Source organism: Gossypium hirsutum, chromosome A08, assembly GCF_007990345.1.
Source record: "Gossypium hirsutum isolate 1008001.06 chromosome A08, Gossypium_hirsutum_v2.1, whole genome shotgun sequence".
In the NCBI taxonomy this organism is placed as follows: Eukaryota; Viridiplantae; Streptophyta; class Magnoliopsida; order Malvales; family Malvaceae; genus Gossypium; species Gossypium hirsutum.
Window position 1 is genome coordinate 23,908,656 of NC_053431.1, and position 15,653 is coordinate 23,924,308.

Genomic DNA, 15,653 nt, shown 5'->3' on the forward strand with positions numbered 1-15,653 from the left:
TGTCAGGTACTGAATCAGTACATCCCAAGTACAATAACTAATCTACAACCAGAACCTGTGTATTATGGCAATTGATTAGTCCAAGGGAAAATAGTTTTTCATCTTTTTTTTGGACATTCAAGCAATGTATTACAACATTTCAGCACTGTAAGTCATTAGTCCAAATTGATGGCATATTCATGTATAAGAGATATGAGCACCGACTGTTGTTTGCTGTTGCATAAGATGGTAATTGAAAATTCCTGCCAATAGCTTTTGCAATAACAGAAGGAGAATCTACTTATGTTTGGGATTTCTTTCTAACTAACTTGAGAACGCATGTTGTGCTGCAACAAGATATATGTATCATTTCTAATACGTAACCCGTAATACAAGTTGCAATTGATTGACATGGAAGCCTCTAGAACTATGCACACTATAAGTATTATATACGACATATGGGGTCTAAATACATGGGTCAATATCATAAGGATGTTGAGCAGCAACATGTTTTTAACATGGGTATGTAGTAGCCACTATTTTCTATACTATTCTTTAACATATATATTGTTTGCATTCATGGATATACTATTTATTTTCTCCGACAGGGTACAAGCTTTTCCAACATCGTTTCTGAAATGTTGGAGAACTTGTGGACTATAAACGTGTAACAGCCCAGTTTAGACCCTAGTCAGAACAGTGGTTTCAGAACCACAAATTTGAGTAAAAAAATTATATATTTTAATATTATTTTTCATGCTTATGATATGTGAATTGATATCTGTGAAAGTTTCGTAAGAAAATTTTATCGTTTGTGTGTTGATTTGTTAAAAAGGACCTAATTGCATATAATGTAAAAGTTGCATGCTATATGTTAAGTGTGCTTATTTTTTATGTCTTATTAAAGGAGAGATCCTTATGTTGTGAATAAACCATTTCAAGGTTGAGTGGACATTAATAGCCTTAATTAACATGAATTATATGTTTAATTATAAAGGGAAATTTAGTAAATGATAAATTATTATGTAATAAAATAAAACAAAGGCATGAAATTATGCATTTTATGTTCAATTTTATGTTCATATTGCCGAAAATTGACGAAGAAAAAGGAAAAGAAAAGAGTTCTGGGGTTCGGCCATGCTTAAATTCAATTGAAGGTTTGTTTTTGTTCCGTTTTTGATAATTTTTACGTTTTTATGATCGTTGCTTTGTGTTCTATCAAGACCATGCCTAAATTTCTGATTTTGATGATGATTTTGAGTTATGCCATTGTTTATTTTGTGAGTTTTGTATTGTAGTTGATGAAATATGAAGGATATGTGTTAGATTATTATGTTTTGTATTGGAATTTTTGATGAATTTGAGTATTTTGGGTTAAATTATGAAAATGAGAAATTGAGTGATTAAAATGTGAAATAAATGGAATATATGAGCTTATTTGAACTACAACATGAGAATTCAGCTAAGCATGTCTATAAAGAAATTATGCATATTTTGTGATTTTCTGAATTAGGGACTAAAATGTTAAAATGTGAAAATGTGAGGGCTAATTTTTAAAATGCCCTAAATATGTGTATACAGATTGATTTGAATGAATGTGAGATTTAATAAGTCAAATTTGAATGTGTTTAGATCAAGAACTAAAGAAAACAAAATTAGATCAAGGAAAGTCGAAAGTCGTCGAGTAGTCGATTCCATCCGTTTGAATCCGTACAAGGTAAGTCGATATACAAATAAATGTGTTAAATTGAATTATTATTTCTTATATGATATTTGAATTGTGGTGAATGGATATGAGAGCTGAATACATGAAATCCGAGAAAGTTTCGATAATATGATGATGTCCGAAAAGTCCCGTACGAACCATAGGAATAGCTAGGATACATATGTCATGACATAGGATTCCAATATGTGATTTCGTGTAAGACCACATCTCGGACGTTGGCATCAATTTGAGATTTACGTGTAAGACCATGTTTGGGACATCAACATTGTATTTGAATTCATGTAAGACCCTGTTTGGGACAGTGGCATTAATATTTGATTGCATGTAAGAACAAGTTTGGGACGTTGGCATTGTACGAGCTTTCTGAGCTATCCGCGTATCCTATTTCATTTCGTACAGTTTAACGAGCATTTTGAAAAACGATTAACTATGTAAATGTGTATTCGATTCAGGTATGTTTGAAACGTATAAGATGGTTGATAATGAAAGGTAACTATTAGTACAATTATGGACTTATGATATATGTAATTGAATTATGAACAAATGAGCAATATGAGACTTATGGATAAGTGACTATATTTTGGTATGAGTTATATGAATGAATTATGTTATGTGATAAATTTATTTGTATATGGCTTACTAAGCTTTTGAAAGCTTACTTTGTGTGTATTTTCAATTGTTTTTAGATACTGAAGCTACTAGGAGCTCGAGGATCATCGAGAATCATCACCACCCTATCGAACTCTATTTTGGTACCTTTTGAAAATGTGAATATTGGAGTGTGGCATGTATAACTAGAAGTATTTGAATGTATTTGGAAATGTGTTTATCTAGCCATGTGATATGGCTTGGTTTTAGTTGTGTTTATAAATGACTTTTGAGCATAAGTTATGTGATGCAATATGGTCATTATAATGTGTTCATGAATGGCTAACAGAGTTGGTTATTTTGGTAAGTTGTGGTATATGCCTATTTTGGAATTTGGTAAGACTTTGGCATGTGAATGAATGAAGTAAATTGAGATTATGAATCATATGTTTGGTATGACTTTGGCTTATGATTTGGTATGTTTTGGTTTTGATATAAACATGAAATTGTTTGGTGATTATATGACATGAAGAATGTATGTCTTGTAGCCCTTAATGGGTGGCATGTTGGACTTGTAAATGGCCTATTTTTGCCCACACGGGTAGGGACACGGGCGTGTGTCTCAGCCGTGTTGCTCGAGGGCCATTTCAAAATGAGCCTGAGCAAACGACACGGTCGCACACACACGGATATGTGCTAGGCCGTGTGGCCAAGTTAGTTTCAAGCACGGGCTAGATATACGGGCATGTGACTGGCCATGTGGCTAAGTCAGTAGCCTCCCTAATTTTCACACGGCCTGGCATACGGGTGTGTCATGTAGCCATGTAGACAAGTCAGTATGTATGTCCTGTTTTGCCACGGCCTAGACACACGAGCATGTCTAATGCCGTGTGAGGCACACAGCCTGTTTACACGAGCGTGTGACCTTTGTAACTTAGAAAAATGTTTAAGTTTTGAAAAATTTTGTATTTCCTCGGTTTAGTCCTGAACTCTTTCTAAAGCATGTTTAAGGTATCGATGACCTAAGAAAGGGACTTTAAGTTGATGTTTGACTATGATTGCTATGATGTTTGCGAAATGAATGCAAAATGTTTCGATATGTCCACTAATGCCTTTTAACCCTAGTCCGGCGACAGATACGGGTTAGGGGTATTACAAAACGAACACGGTGTGCAATACCTTAATGGGATATCCAAGGAGCAGAGGACTCAATCATATGATAGAGGTATATGATATAGGCACATGATAACGAACCTAGCAGGATGCATAAATTCTATATTGATGGGGATGTGTCATTTGTCGATAACCTTAATGGTCAAACAAATTTAATTTCGCTTAGCAGCCTTATTTCCAAAACGGGTAAAAAAATATGTTGGAAAAATAAAATGTGGTCACATTTGGTTTGAATCGGTGATGAAAGAAATTAGAGAAAATGTAGAAAGAGCGAACTTTACGTTTGGAATGTGTCATTCACATCCAAATCAAATACTTTGGGTTACGGAGTTCCATAGACTCGATGAAGGTATTAATGGGGGATCGTACCGTGTATACTTAGGACTAAGGACCTACAACTGTGGGATATTTCAAGCATTTCATTTTCCATGTGCATATGCAATTGTTGCATGTGCCTCGACTCATGTGGATTGCATGAGTTATATTCATGAAATGTACAAACTAAAACGCATAAATAAAGTATGAAAATTCGAATTTCCACTAGTCTCAAATGAAAGTATATGGCCACCTATCTTGAGCGCTCCATTAGCACTAGTATCAGATATTACATTGTATCGCAAATCATAACAATTACCAACATTTAACCATTCAAATATCAAATTAAATAACATATAATCAAATTCAAATGTCTTCCAGAGCATAAATATAATTATTTACCTTAAATCGGGCCTATAGGGCCTTAAGAATAATTTAGGAACAATCAGGGCTCATTTTGATACAAAACAGAAAAAATAGGGGTAATTTGAAAATCTTTGAAAACAGGGGTCACACGGTCGTGTGACAGAGCCTAGACCATATGGCTCAGAACATGGCTATGTGGCTACTCTACACTATGGCATCTTTGAAGTAACAATCAAATTTGAATTAACCATAAAACAACAGAACACTATCTTTAAATCGCAACCGATAACAATTGAATTTGAAATAAATTTTCAAAAACACTATGGCATCTTTCAACTAATCGAAAGTGTTGTTCAATGACACGCAGTGCCTTCGCACTTAAATTATGTATGTATGTCTCCATAATCTAATCTTCAAGCTGATTATATAAACATGAAAAAATTATAAAATTAATAATGTTAACAACTTAATAATTAACTTCATTACAAATAAAAAAATTAATAATATTTTCTTACCACTTGTAATTGGACGCCGGAAATGTGTTTGTCATCCAAAAGAATAAGCGACATTAACATTTTTATAAATTATAAAAATCAAAGAATGTATGAAACATAAAATTAAAACAACTAGTATTTGAAAGAAACTAAATGAAAATTGAGAGAATTGAGAGGATAAGATTTGAATGCAAAAGAAAGAAAATGAGTTGGGTTTATATAGCAAATAAATTAGTAGTTAGAAAAAAAATTTAGTCGTTTTAAAAACACTTGCTGGAAATTAGCCTTTTGATTTTTTATCATTGGGAAAATTTATCGTTGGACGAAAACTCGTCTAACATAACGCAATTTCAACTGAGGTGTTAGCAGGGACGCTGAAAGCGCGCTTTCTACTACCACAGCTGAAAATGCATCATTTTCTATTTCTCTCTCCAAAATTGATTTATTTTTCCTAAATTTCAAAAGAAAAAAAAGCTTACTTTGCTAAATAAGTTTTTAAATTTGGCATTTTCTGCTAAAAAAAAAGTAATGCTTTCTAATATATTGCTTTTCAAAGTAATTAAAAATCAAAGATCATAAGAACACTTTCTAAGCTTCTTTTTATGGATCTTCAATTAAGTAGAATTGTCATCGACAACAAGAACTCAAAAAATGCATCATATCGAGGAGAAGAGAAGTCACTTTCCATCACCATGCCTTTTTGCTTTTTCTTTTTCTAATTAGTTGTAAAGACTCAAGGTGAAACCATCCGTTTTGAGATGAAAAGTGATGAAGACAGATAAGAAAGGGGATTAGTTTGGGTTTTTAAGGAAAGGAGGAACCATTTTCTTACTCTTTTAATATGATAGATTGACTTCCCTTTACACTATGTTTGGTTTAATGGAATGGCTATTCCATTACGACACGGTTCAAAACTCCACAAGAAAATAGTCGTTTGGTTGGTTGAATGCTCAAAATGTCGAATGGGGATTCCAGGTTCATTCTAAAAATCACCTAATAGCTATTCAGGGGAGGAGGTGCCGAATGGCTATTCCAACCTCTCCATCGAATGACCCTTCTTTTCCCTCCGAAAATACCCTTTCTTAGACTGAAATTTCTCAACGGTTTCAACTTTTTTTTCTTTTGGTCATTTGACAATCTCAAGCTCAAATCAATCTTAAAGGAAGCAAATTAACTTGAAGGCCAAATCAACTTGATTTTGTTGTAAGTACAATTCAACTAGGGTTTGTTTTGCATTTTGATTGATTTTTTTTGTTTCTGATGATTTGTCTAAGGGGAATTGAAATGGATTTTGCAACTGTTCACGAGGTGATCAATTCATTCTTCGAGTCAACTTCTCCTCTCAAAGATTTCGATAAAATCATAGACAAATTGAATCAGTTCATCCAATTTGATTCTTCTTCAGGTAGAGTACCTGAAGCTAATCGATTCTGCATATGTTTTCCCCTACCGGATATTTGTTTGTATATGTAAATAGTTTCGTATTTTTCAGGAGAAGGAAAAGGGAGAAGGGTTGAGGAGCTGCTAAAATGATGCCCAAATCTTAAGAAAATTATTATTTTAGGGTTATTTCAAAAGCTAAGCCACACAAGGAATGCCAGGTATTGGCCAAATTCATCTCATCTATTATTTGATTCATGAGGAAATACATGCATGTAGATGTGCAATTTGAATGAGTAAAGTTCTATCAATTGAATTTTTAAACTCAATTCTTGTATCAGTTGTAAATTATATGAGCAGATATGTAGGTAGATTTTACAAAATGTAAATCCCAAACATCTTCCCTTTCTGTATCTTACAATTTATTGATGTTATTTTTTCAGTTTGATAGGAAAATATATGCAATCAAAAGAATAGGTTTTTTTTTCACTCAATTGTTATTTTGCTCCTTTGCTATTATTGACCATGTTGTTCTCTTCCAAAGTTGAAGATCTCTCTCATTTTTTTGCCTGCATTCATATGGAATGTCCTTTATGTATTATTTACCTTATATTAACATCTTTAATGAAACTAAAGCTTCTTTTCTCACCAATTTTTTTTAAAGAGCTTTATCCAAAATTAATATTTGGTTTTGTGTGTATACACATTATACCCATAGTATGTTATACCTATAAAATGAAATCAGATGAGAATCATTGATAAAATAACAGTCCATGATGAGAACATTTCAAGACAAAATGGTAAGTGCTTCTCTTTTGTGGATCACAATAAATCTATCCCATCAAAGAATTTCTACAGTTTTGGGACTTGTACAATTTGCACATTTACTTTTTTTTTTCATTTTATGACTTAGCCTGGTTAAACAAATTACCAGTAGTGTTTGTATATTTGGTTCTTTAAATGAGATTAATTCTTATACTCTGCTTTTGTGCTCTGCTTGGTTCTTCACTTGTGTTTTCATCTTTTTTAGCCAACTTTTAACACACTACTCATTTAGCTTGAATTCTTGTGGAGCAGCTTAAATTGATCAATTAGAAATTTAAAGTTAGTTTTTAGGGATATGTGATGTTTATTGTTACTGCAGATTTTGTGAGAATTGAAGCTATCATCATTAAGGAAATTAAAATAGAGCATAAATATGTTTTGATGTAATGGGTTGATATTTGGTTAGTTTTATTGCAGTAAAAGCCTTAAATGAGATAAAAGCATCACTTGGATAGAGAATTGTAGATGCATGGATCGGGGACGATCCTTGTGGTGATGGTGATTTACCGCATTAGTCTGGTGTAACATGTTCGACTCAGGGAGACTATAGAGTTGTTACTGAACTGTATGTATCATATCTGCTATGCATTCTGTTTTTGCTTAATATGCTTATTAGTGAAAGTGATGTGTTTTTGCTTCACAAACGCCATCTAATGAACAATGCAAATGCCTTTTGCTATTGATTCTTATTCTATATTTCATTCCAACTTGTATCTATACCTTATGTTACGGTTTGGGGGGAAGATGCCGAAATGAATACCGCTCTGCCATGATTGAATTCTAATGCCTTTGTTTATCTAATGAACAATGCAAATGTATTGCACCATTGATTCAACATTCTATGTTTCATTCACATTTATATTATATCTTACATTACGGATTGGGGGAAAGATGCCAAGGTGAATACTGTTCTACCATGATTGAATTCAAACACTTTTTGGTTTCTCATTCTATGTGTTCTTTTTTTTTCTTTTCGATTTGTATCTTATCTCATTTTAGAGGCTACTTGAAAGATATTCAAGTGACTACTTTTTTGCCTTGATTCACTATTATATGTTATTCTGTTGGCTTGTATTGACCCTGACCTTGAATTGTTACTATTACTTTTTTCTTTTACAGGGAAGTGTATGTGGTATCCATCGTTGGTCCTTTTCCTATTGCTGTAACTAATTTATTGTATTTAACAAATGGGTAGCTTGGGAGTTTCCATTGATTGCAACTGCAAAAGCTTTACAAATTTTATAGAAGATGAGCCAACGGTTGCATGTTATTCAAGTATATTCAGTCTATTGGTATTCTTGCTTTGTATTTTCCAGCTTCTAAAATACATTCAGTCATTGATGCAGGGAAGCTTTATATGTTCAATAATTTTCCATTAATATATATTATATTAAAATAGCCTTGTATTATCATATTTGATTCTATAGAATACTCTCGGTCAATATTTTAAAGGAACCTTAATGCTATTCTTTGTGAATAGATACTTTCAATCAATGTTCTTTGTGAAGTTTGGCACATGTAAAAATGAAGTTGCATGAGATTTTATGATTACAAATATTAAATCTATATTATTCATTTTTACTTTTACATGAAATTCTTATATTATACACGTCTAGCAGCGTAAATAAATTAATGAAAATATGTTAAATATATATATATATATATATACAACATAACAATTTCATTAGTTCTTTTGCTGTATTTCAACATCTGTCTATGAGTAAAAATATTTGAGACAAGATATTCTTTAAATTACTCTTTTAAATTATTCTTTAAGTAACATAGAGAATATGATATATATGCTAAATTATTTGTTTTACTAATAATATTCTAACACATTAAATATGTATCATATTTTAAAAATAATAACGTAGGTTGTATATTATTTTTTATAATATTATATATTATTTTTTATTAATTCATATTTTAATAATTGTTATATTAAGAATATTATTAAATTATATATTATTATAGTTAAATTATATTTAATAATAAATTTATTAAAATAGAATTAAATTATGTATTATTATTTTTATTAAATTATATTTAATAAAATCCTATTAAAATTTAATAACAATAATCATCCTTTTAACAAAATTTTTGCGAAGGGTACTCTAATCATTTCAAATTTTTTATGCTATTACAATTCTATTCCATTCGACCAAACACAAGAATAATATTACAATTTTATTCCATTTCATTCAACCAAACAATTGAATTGCTATTACAGTTCTATTTTATTACAACTCTATTCCATTACAGCTCTATTCCATTACACTGAACCAAAGGTAGCCTTAATATTTTTAGTGAAACTCCCCTAATACCAAATAACCATTGGTTCAAAAGGATTTCAAATTATTGAAGCAATCCCTTAAATTTCCAGCATTTCAAAAATCCATAATAATTATTTCATTTAACTTTAATTTTAATTTATCATTTCACCTTTTTTTTAACATTTAAATTAATTTAGCATAAAGACGAATGTGAAAGTAAGTTATCCACATGGCCATATGATTGGTTTGAACATGAAATCAGAAAAGGGTAGAATAATTCAAATATTAAAATGATAACTCGTGTATAATAGAGGACTAAAAGAGACATTAAGTATACCGGGAGCTTTTTGTCTCAAAAAGTATATCGTCCCAAGAATCGGAGTTAAAATTACATTGATGTCAAATGGTGGCTCAAATTTATGTGGATTATTTTCACAATTTTTTTATTTCTTTTATTGTTTAATATTTTCTATATTTGTCTTGAATTGAAGAAAATAAAAATAAAGTTATGAAAACAGAGGGAAATTTCGAAATTGTTAAACACGTCTAAAATTGGTTATGGAAAATCTTAGAATCAAACCATTTCCCTTTTTAAGCACACACAAATGTGATCATAAAGGGCGGAGAGAAATAGATTTTTTTATAACGACGCTCTCGTTTTTCTTGTCTTTGAGAAGGTATTTTTTTTTTGAATTTTTTTCTTCGTTTCCATGTTTGAAAGTTTGCAAGTTTTTTTTTTTTTTTTTGCTGATTGTTTTTGTTTCGGATTTTAATAATATAATTAAAATTGACAAGCTTTTAGGAAGGTGAAAAAAGCTTGCAATCTTTATAGAGAGTTAATTCCAGGTTTAAGGAAAGGGATTTTTTTATGTGATTTTGAAAAGATATTTCTGGATTCCCTTTTTTTTTTTTGCAAAGATTGGAATAGAAGAATTTATGGTTGAATTCTGAAGAAAAAAGAAAATTTGGAGGGTTTTCCCCCGGAAAATCCCACTTTCCGTCATATGGTTGAAGTTGGGAGTTTTTTCTTTTATATACGAAATCTTTGAAAAAAGGTTTTGAATTTTTCAATTATATTTTTTAAATATATAAGTATTTTTCTTTGAAAATTTTATTTATTTTAAAATTCTCCAGTTTTTATAAATTTATTTTTCCATCTTAAAATTAACTTTTATTTTAACTCGATGTTTAATTAATATTATTTACTTCAATCGTTAATATTTTATTTGCATATTATTTTTTGTCATTATTCGTATAATTTTACAGTTATGATTGAAATAAAAAAATGAAGATAAAAATCTTGTAAAGGATAATTTCTACTTTTTAAGTAAACGAATCTTAGGGTCTAATCCAGGTGGAAAGTATCAGAAGGTTTTAAATATGCAAGCTGCCTATGTAATTTTACTTTTTTTTTTTTTTAAATTTAGAACTGAGAAAAAAACTTGAGGGAAGTTAGAGCTAATAACATGGACTTTTCTATTGTTGCTAGTTGTTGTGTGTGCTTCGCTGTTGTTTCTTGCTTCATTTATTGGTGAAATTGTTAGCCTATATACATATACACATTCTATTATGACTAATTCATTTCTTGAATTGCTTAGATGGATAATGAACAGGTTGGTTTATATACGTTGGATGAAGCCCTTGAAAGCCTGGGGTTCGGGAAATTCCAAGCCTTTGTTCTTGCATACGCAGGGCTGGGTTGGTTTGCTGAAGCCATGGAAATTATGATTCTTTCCTTTATAGGACAAGCTGTTAAGTCAGAGTGGGGACTTTCCTCGAGTCAGGAGAGCTTGTTAAGCACCATTGTGTTTGCTGGTATGGTAATTGGAGCCTACGGATGGGGCACTATATCGGATACTTACGGAAGGAGGTGTGTCCTTTGCTTTTATCTAAATCATAAATCCTTAATCATGCCTTTTAGTTTTATTTTCTATTTCTTTCCAGTAAGCATGTCTATAGTTGATTGTTGATCAAATTGTTGTTCGACTTTTGATTGTTGTTTCAATCTTCTTTAACCCTTTATTTAAATTTGCTCCTATCAGGACAGGTTTTCTTACTATATCTATTGTAACTAGTGGAGCTGGATTCTTGAGCACATTCTCTCCGAACTATTTATCACTTGTTATTCTTCGAGGTTTCGTTGGTTTTGGCCTTGGTGGCACATCTGTATTTTTATCCTGGTTTCTGGAGTTTGTTCCAGCTTCTAGTAGAGGCATGTGGATGATTGTATTTTCAACTTTCTGGACATTTGGATCAATTTTTGAGGCAACTCTTGTTTGGGTATGTCTATTTTCTATAACCCAATTTAAGGCCTCCCTCCACCTAAAGCTAGGGTCTTTTAATTTTATCTCTTTACCTTATGGAGGCTCAGATCTCACATTTTTGTAAACTAAAAAAGGTACAACGAAACAGACATGAAAGTATAGGTGTTAGATGTTAACTTTTCACCATGAAACAGTGATACCAAGGTGTGCAACCATGATACTTGTTGCTGAGTCATGGTCCAAATTAAGTGTCCTGCAGCACCATAATCAGGCACATAAGAAGCAATTCTAACATATGCTTCCCTTTCGCTTCTTTAGTGTCCTTTCAATAACCAGAAGGAAAAATGGCAATTCAGCTGTGCTTACAAGCAAAAAAAAAAAAAAAAAAAAAAAAGAGGGAAAGAAATTATACAGTCCAACTTCTTGTGTGATATTATGCTAAATTGTAGTTGTTGGAATGCATTTGGCAATACAGGCGAGCACTTTTTTTTGTAGTAAAACCCATCAATCTTAAGCTTATTCAATATCATACAAAGATTTTTCTTTGTCCTGTATATATTAATGATCTTGTTTAAATTAGTGCCTTCACTCCGGCCAGCACTAGCAGGCAAGCACTTTTTTCGTGCCCTGTGCTTAGACAAGTTTACCATTTAGGTTTACAAGTGCATTTTAAAAAGTGCTGTTAAAGTTTGATAGTGTTTACTATTGCTGTTAACAAGAGCTTTTAAAAAGATAATGTCTAAAGGTCAAAGCTAAAAATTTTGCCTTTTTGGCTTGGGTTAAAATATTGATTTAAAATCAAGCTTTTATATGAAAGCTACTTGTTTACCAGCATTTTTTTATGTTGTTTAAAACCATGATTTAGTTTGAAAAGTGGTTTTCAACCTAGATGGTTAACAAAGCCTTAAGAGTGGTGAAAGGGTCCTAGCTAGCATTTAGAGTTTGCGCCTTTGACAACTTTAGCTAGAACTTTAACTATTCAGTAAAATTTCATATAACTGGATCCCTCCCCTCCCCTCTCCTGAACCTGTTGCTCAAAGCTCATAGCACAAACATAGATGCTTGTTACTAAAGTGTTATTCCCTATTATGCTACCTCATCAACTCTATCAGCATAGAAACTTACCCGAGCATTGAAAATTTCTTGAATATTGAACAGCTACTAAAAGTTTTTTCACTGTTAAGTTTGAAGTTTAAATTCGAGGACCTATGGACATTTGAAAAATATGGATTTCCCGTTCGTGCAATGAGAAAATTATTGACACAAATTTTACTTTCAGAGTGTTAGAATGATTGTCTTTTCTATCTATTGCAGATTGTCATGGCTAAATTAAACTGGAGATGGGTACTTGCATTGTCATCTGTGCCATCTTTTGCTCTGCTTTTTTTGTATGGTGTTGCACCTGAGTCTCCAAGATACCTATGCATGAAAGGTAGGACGGGTGATGCACTTCGAATCCTAGAGAAGATAGCTTCAGTGAACCGAACAAAACTTCCTGCTGGTGTCTTAATTTCTAGTAGATCAACTGACAAGGCTGAAGAGTCTACCCCGTCAGAAGATAGGATCCCATTACTCCCCTCACTGAGTAAAAGTAGCATGCAATCAAAATTAGGCTTGTCGTCATTTTTTATGCTTTTCTCGTCAAAATTAATTAAAACAACTGCACTCCTATGGGTGTTATTATTTGGCGATTCATTTTCATATTATGGTATCATATTGCTTACCTCAAAGCTAAGTAGTGGAGAAAGTGGGTGTTTCCCAACTATTCAAAGCAGTGGATATCTCCTAGGTGATAGCCTCTATGTAAATGCATTCATTACTAGTATTGCAGGTATTATGGCTCATTCTCGCATTCTTCTTTATGCTTTATTTTGAAATAAAATTTGACCTAGGTTTATGTTGCAGAGCTTCCTGGGCTTTTTTTGTCAGCATTATTGGTCGATAGGGTTGGCCGCAAGCAGACCATGTCAATTATGTTTGGCTTAGCATTTATTTTCCTTCTTCCACTACTAACACGTCAGTCTGCTGTTTTAACTACTTGCTTATTATTTGGAGCTCGCATGAATGCCATGGCAACCTTTACTGTCGCCTCTATATATGCCCCTGAGGTAAGCCCATTTAATATTTTATATAAACTTAAGTGAGTGATTTTAAGAGCGGTTGTTTCAATACTCCCTAATTGCCAATGTCTTCATTTTTAACATCACTAAGGCTGCTTTTCTTTTTTATTTTCATGTTGGTGTTGGCTTAACAGGAATTTATTAATGGGATTGGCTGTCAAGTGTTCTATTAGAACAGGACAATGAAAGAGTTGATAGAAAAACAAATCTCCTTTTTTGTCTGATTTAGCCACATATTTTGTTCCCTTTTAATCTTTGTATGCGTTCCTTGGTTTCAATATATGAAATCTCCTTTTGTGTAGTTATATCCAACCTCGGTGCGGACAACAGGTGCTGGAGTTGCAAGTGCTGTGGGAAGAATTGGCGGTATGGTATGTCCTCTTGTTTCAGTGGCATTGGTGAATGCGTGCCATCAAACAGAAGCTATTGCTATATATTTGGCTGTTATAGTTGTTTCACTAGTTTGTATTCAACTCTTCCCCTATGATACTAAAGGACGAGAACTTAGTGATACTGCGTGCTGATAATAAGCAATTGGTTTCTTAAGACAAGTTAAATTGTGTTGTAGGTGAGTACTGTGAAGATGCTATGATTGAGCTCTTCTTGCCAATTATACTGTAAAAAGTATACTGGTCATTGTTATGTACATTTTCCTACGACATAAATGTTAAAAGGGAAAAGAGGAAAAACACTAATCAATGGTGGTTGTATTTCCTTTTGCAAAAAAAAAAAAAAACTATACTAGCTTTTGCATATGAGATTAGTTGCTTTTCTTTTTCTTTTGTGATGCTCCATCAAGATATTCCAATATTTTTAAGTGCCATTCCTAGTTTAATCTATAATTTGTTCCAAGTCCCTTTTGCTATTTCAATTTTCTAAACTAGGTTATTCAAGATTAGAATATATAAACTATAAGAATAGTCATTCAACTATGCGATTCATTTTATTTATATTTTAATTACTCTTTTATTAGTTACCATTAATTCAATAATGGAAATTTGATATAGACTTTTTTTATTGGCCTAATAATAAATTTAGTCCTTCAATGTTTACACATTTTATCAATTTGATCTTAAAAAAGTATAACAAAATTAGTCTTCAATTGTACAAAATTTGACATTTTATTCCTAATACTAAAAGATTCAATAAATTTGACCCTTGATATTTACAAAAATTATCATTTTTAGTGTATATATAATTTATATTTGTTTAGTTTTTTATTTTCAAGATTTTTAAATATATTTTAGAAATAATCACTACAAAACTGACTATGTCTATTAACTTTCATCTCCCTTGGTTGATTAATCACCATATAGTGTAGCCTCCTTAGTCCTTAGCACCCTGACAATCAATGTTTGTGAACATAACTCACAATTCTATTATGATATTCAAGTCCTTATATACAACTAGATACACTTAATCACATAACGCTCCTACCATCAATCAATATTTTTTATAGTTTGGATAAAATAAAAGTTTATTCTGCTTTTAAATTTCAACAATCAAGACTATTTTAATATCTCCGCAAATATATGAACTACCAATTCTGTGATGGGATTTAATATCTGCATGAATTTTTGAAATACAAAAAATATGAAACAATCCTAACTGTAGTGAGATTTTCTTTTTAGCAACTCAATGGGCCAGATTTTTTTTAGTCAAAAAATGTTTGTCCTACAATCTTAATGGGATGTAATTTTTTTTTAAGATTAGAATTGAAATGATTAATTTTGATAAATATTGAGGGTTACATTTATTGAATTTTTTAGATCTAGAATCAAATTTATAGAACGTGTAAATATTGGAGGACTAAATTTGTTATTAGGTCAATAAAAAAAATTAACATTAGACTTTTGTTACTGAGTTAATGAAAACTAACAATAGCGTGATTAAAATATTTAATTTCGAAAAATTAAGTACCTAAATAAAAACAATAGTTGGATGACCAAAATGGAATCAACTGCATAATTGGATGACTATTCTTATAATTTACCCGTTCTATTACCTTATATTTAGTTTAATGATTTAATATTTTTTAGGTCTCACACAATTTAATAAATTTATTTTTAGTTTTAGAGGGTTTGTTTTTATGAGGTTAATAAACGTTGCAAATCACTAAAATGAGATATTGTAGGCAGAGGAAGATTGGA

At 31.5% G+C, this 15,653-nt stretch overlaps 1 protein-coding gene and 1 long non-coding RNA gene across 2 annotated transcripts; both read left to right on the top strand.

The window, feature by feature from the left end:
• Positions 1 to 5,214: 5,214 nt before the first annotated feature.
• On the top strand, positions 5,215 to 8,340 carry LOC107906626 (uncharacterized). The gene is made up of 4 exons (XR_001686742.2): positions 5,215 to 6,046; positions 6,134 to 6,242; positions 7,264 to 7,411; positions 7,966 to 8,340. It is a non-coding gene; the product is annotated as an uncharacterized lncRNA (long non-coding RNA).
• Positions 8,341 to 9,668: 1,328 nt separating this feature from the next.
• Positions 9,669 to 14,258, top strand: LOC107906705 (organic cation/carnitine transporter 7). The gene is made up of 6 exons (XM_016833821.2): positions 9,669 to 9,796; positions 10,718 to 10,989; positions 11,162 to 11,399; positions 12,698 to 13,214; positions 13,289 to 13,491; positions 13,806 to 14,258. The coding sequence occupies exons 2-6, from the start codon at positions 10,718 to 10,720 to the stop codon at positions 14,025 to 14,027; spliced, it is 1,452 nt and encodes a 483-aa protein (XP_016689310.2). The 5' UTR covers positions 9,669 to 9,796; the 3' UTR covers positions 14,028 to 14,258.
• The last annotated feature ends 1,395 nt before the right edge of the window (positions 14,259 to 15,653 follow it).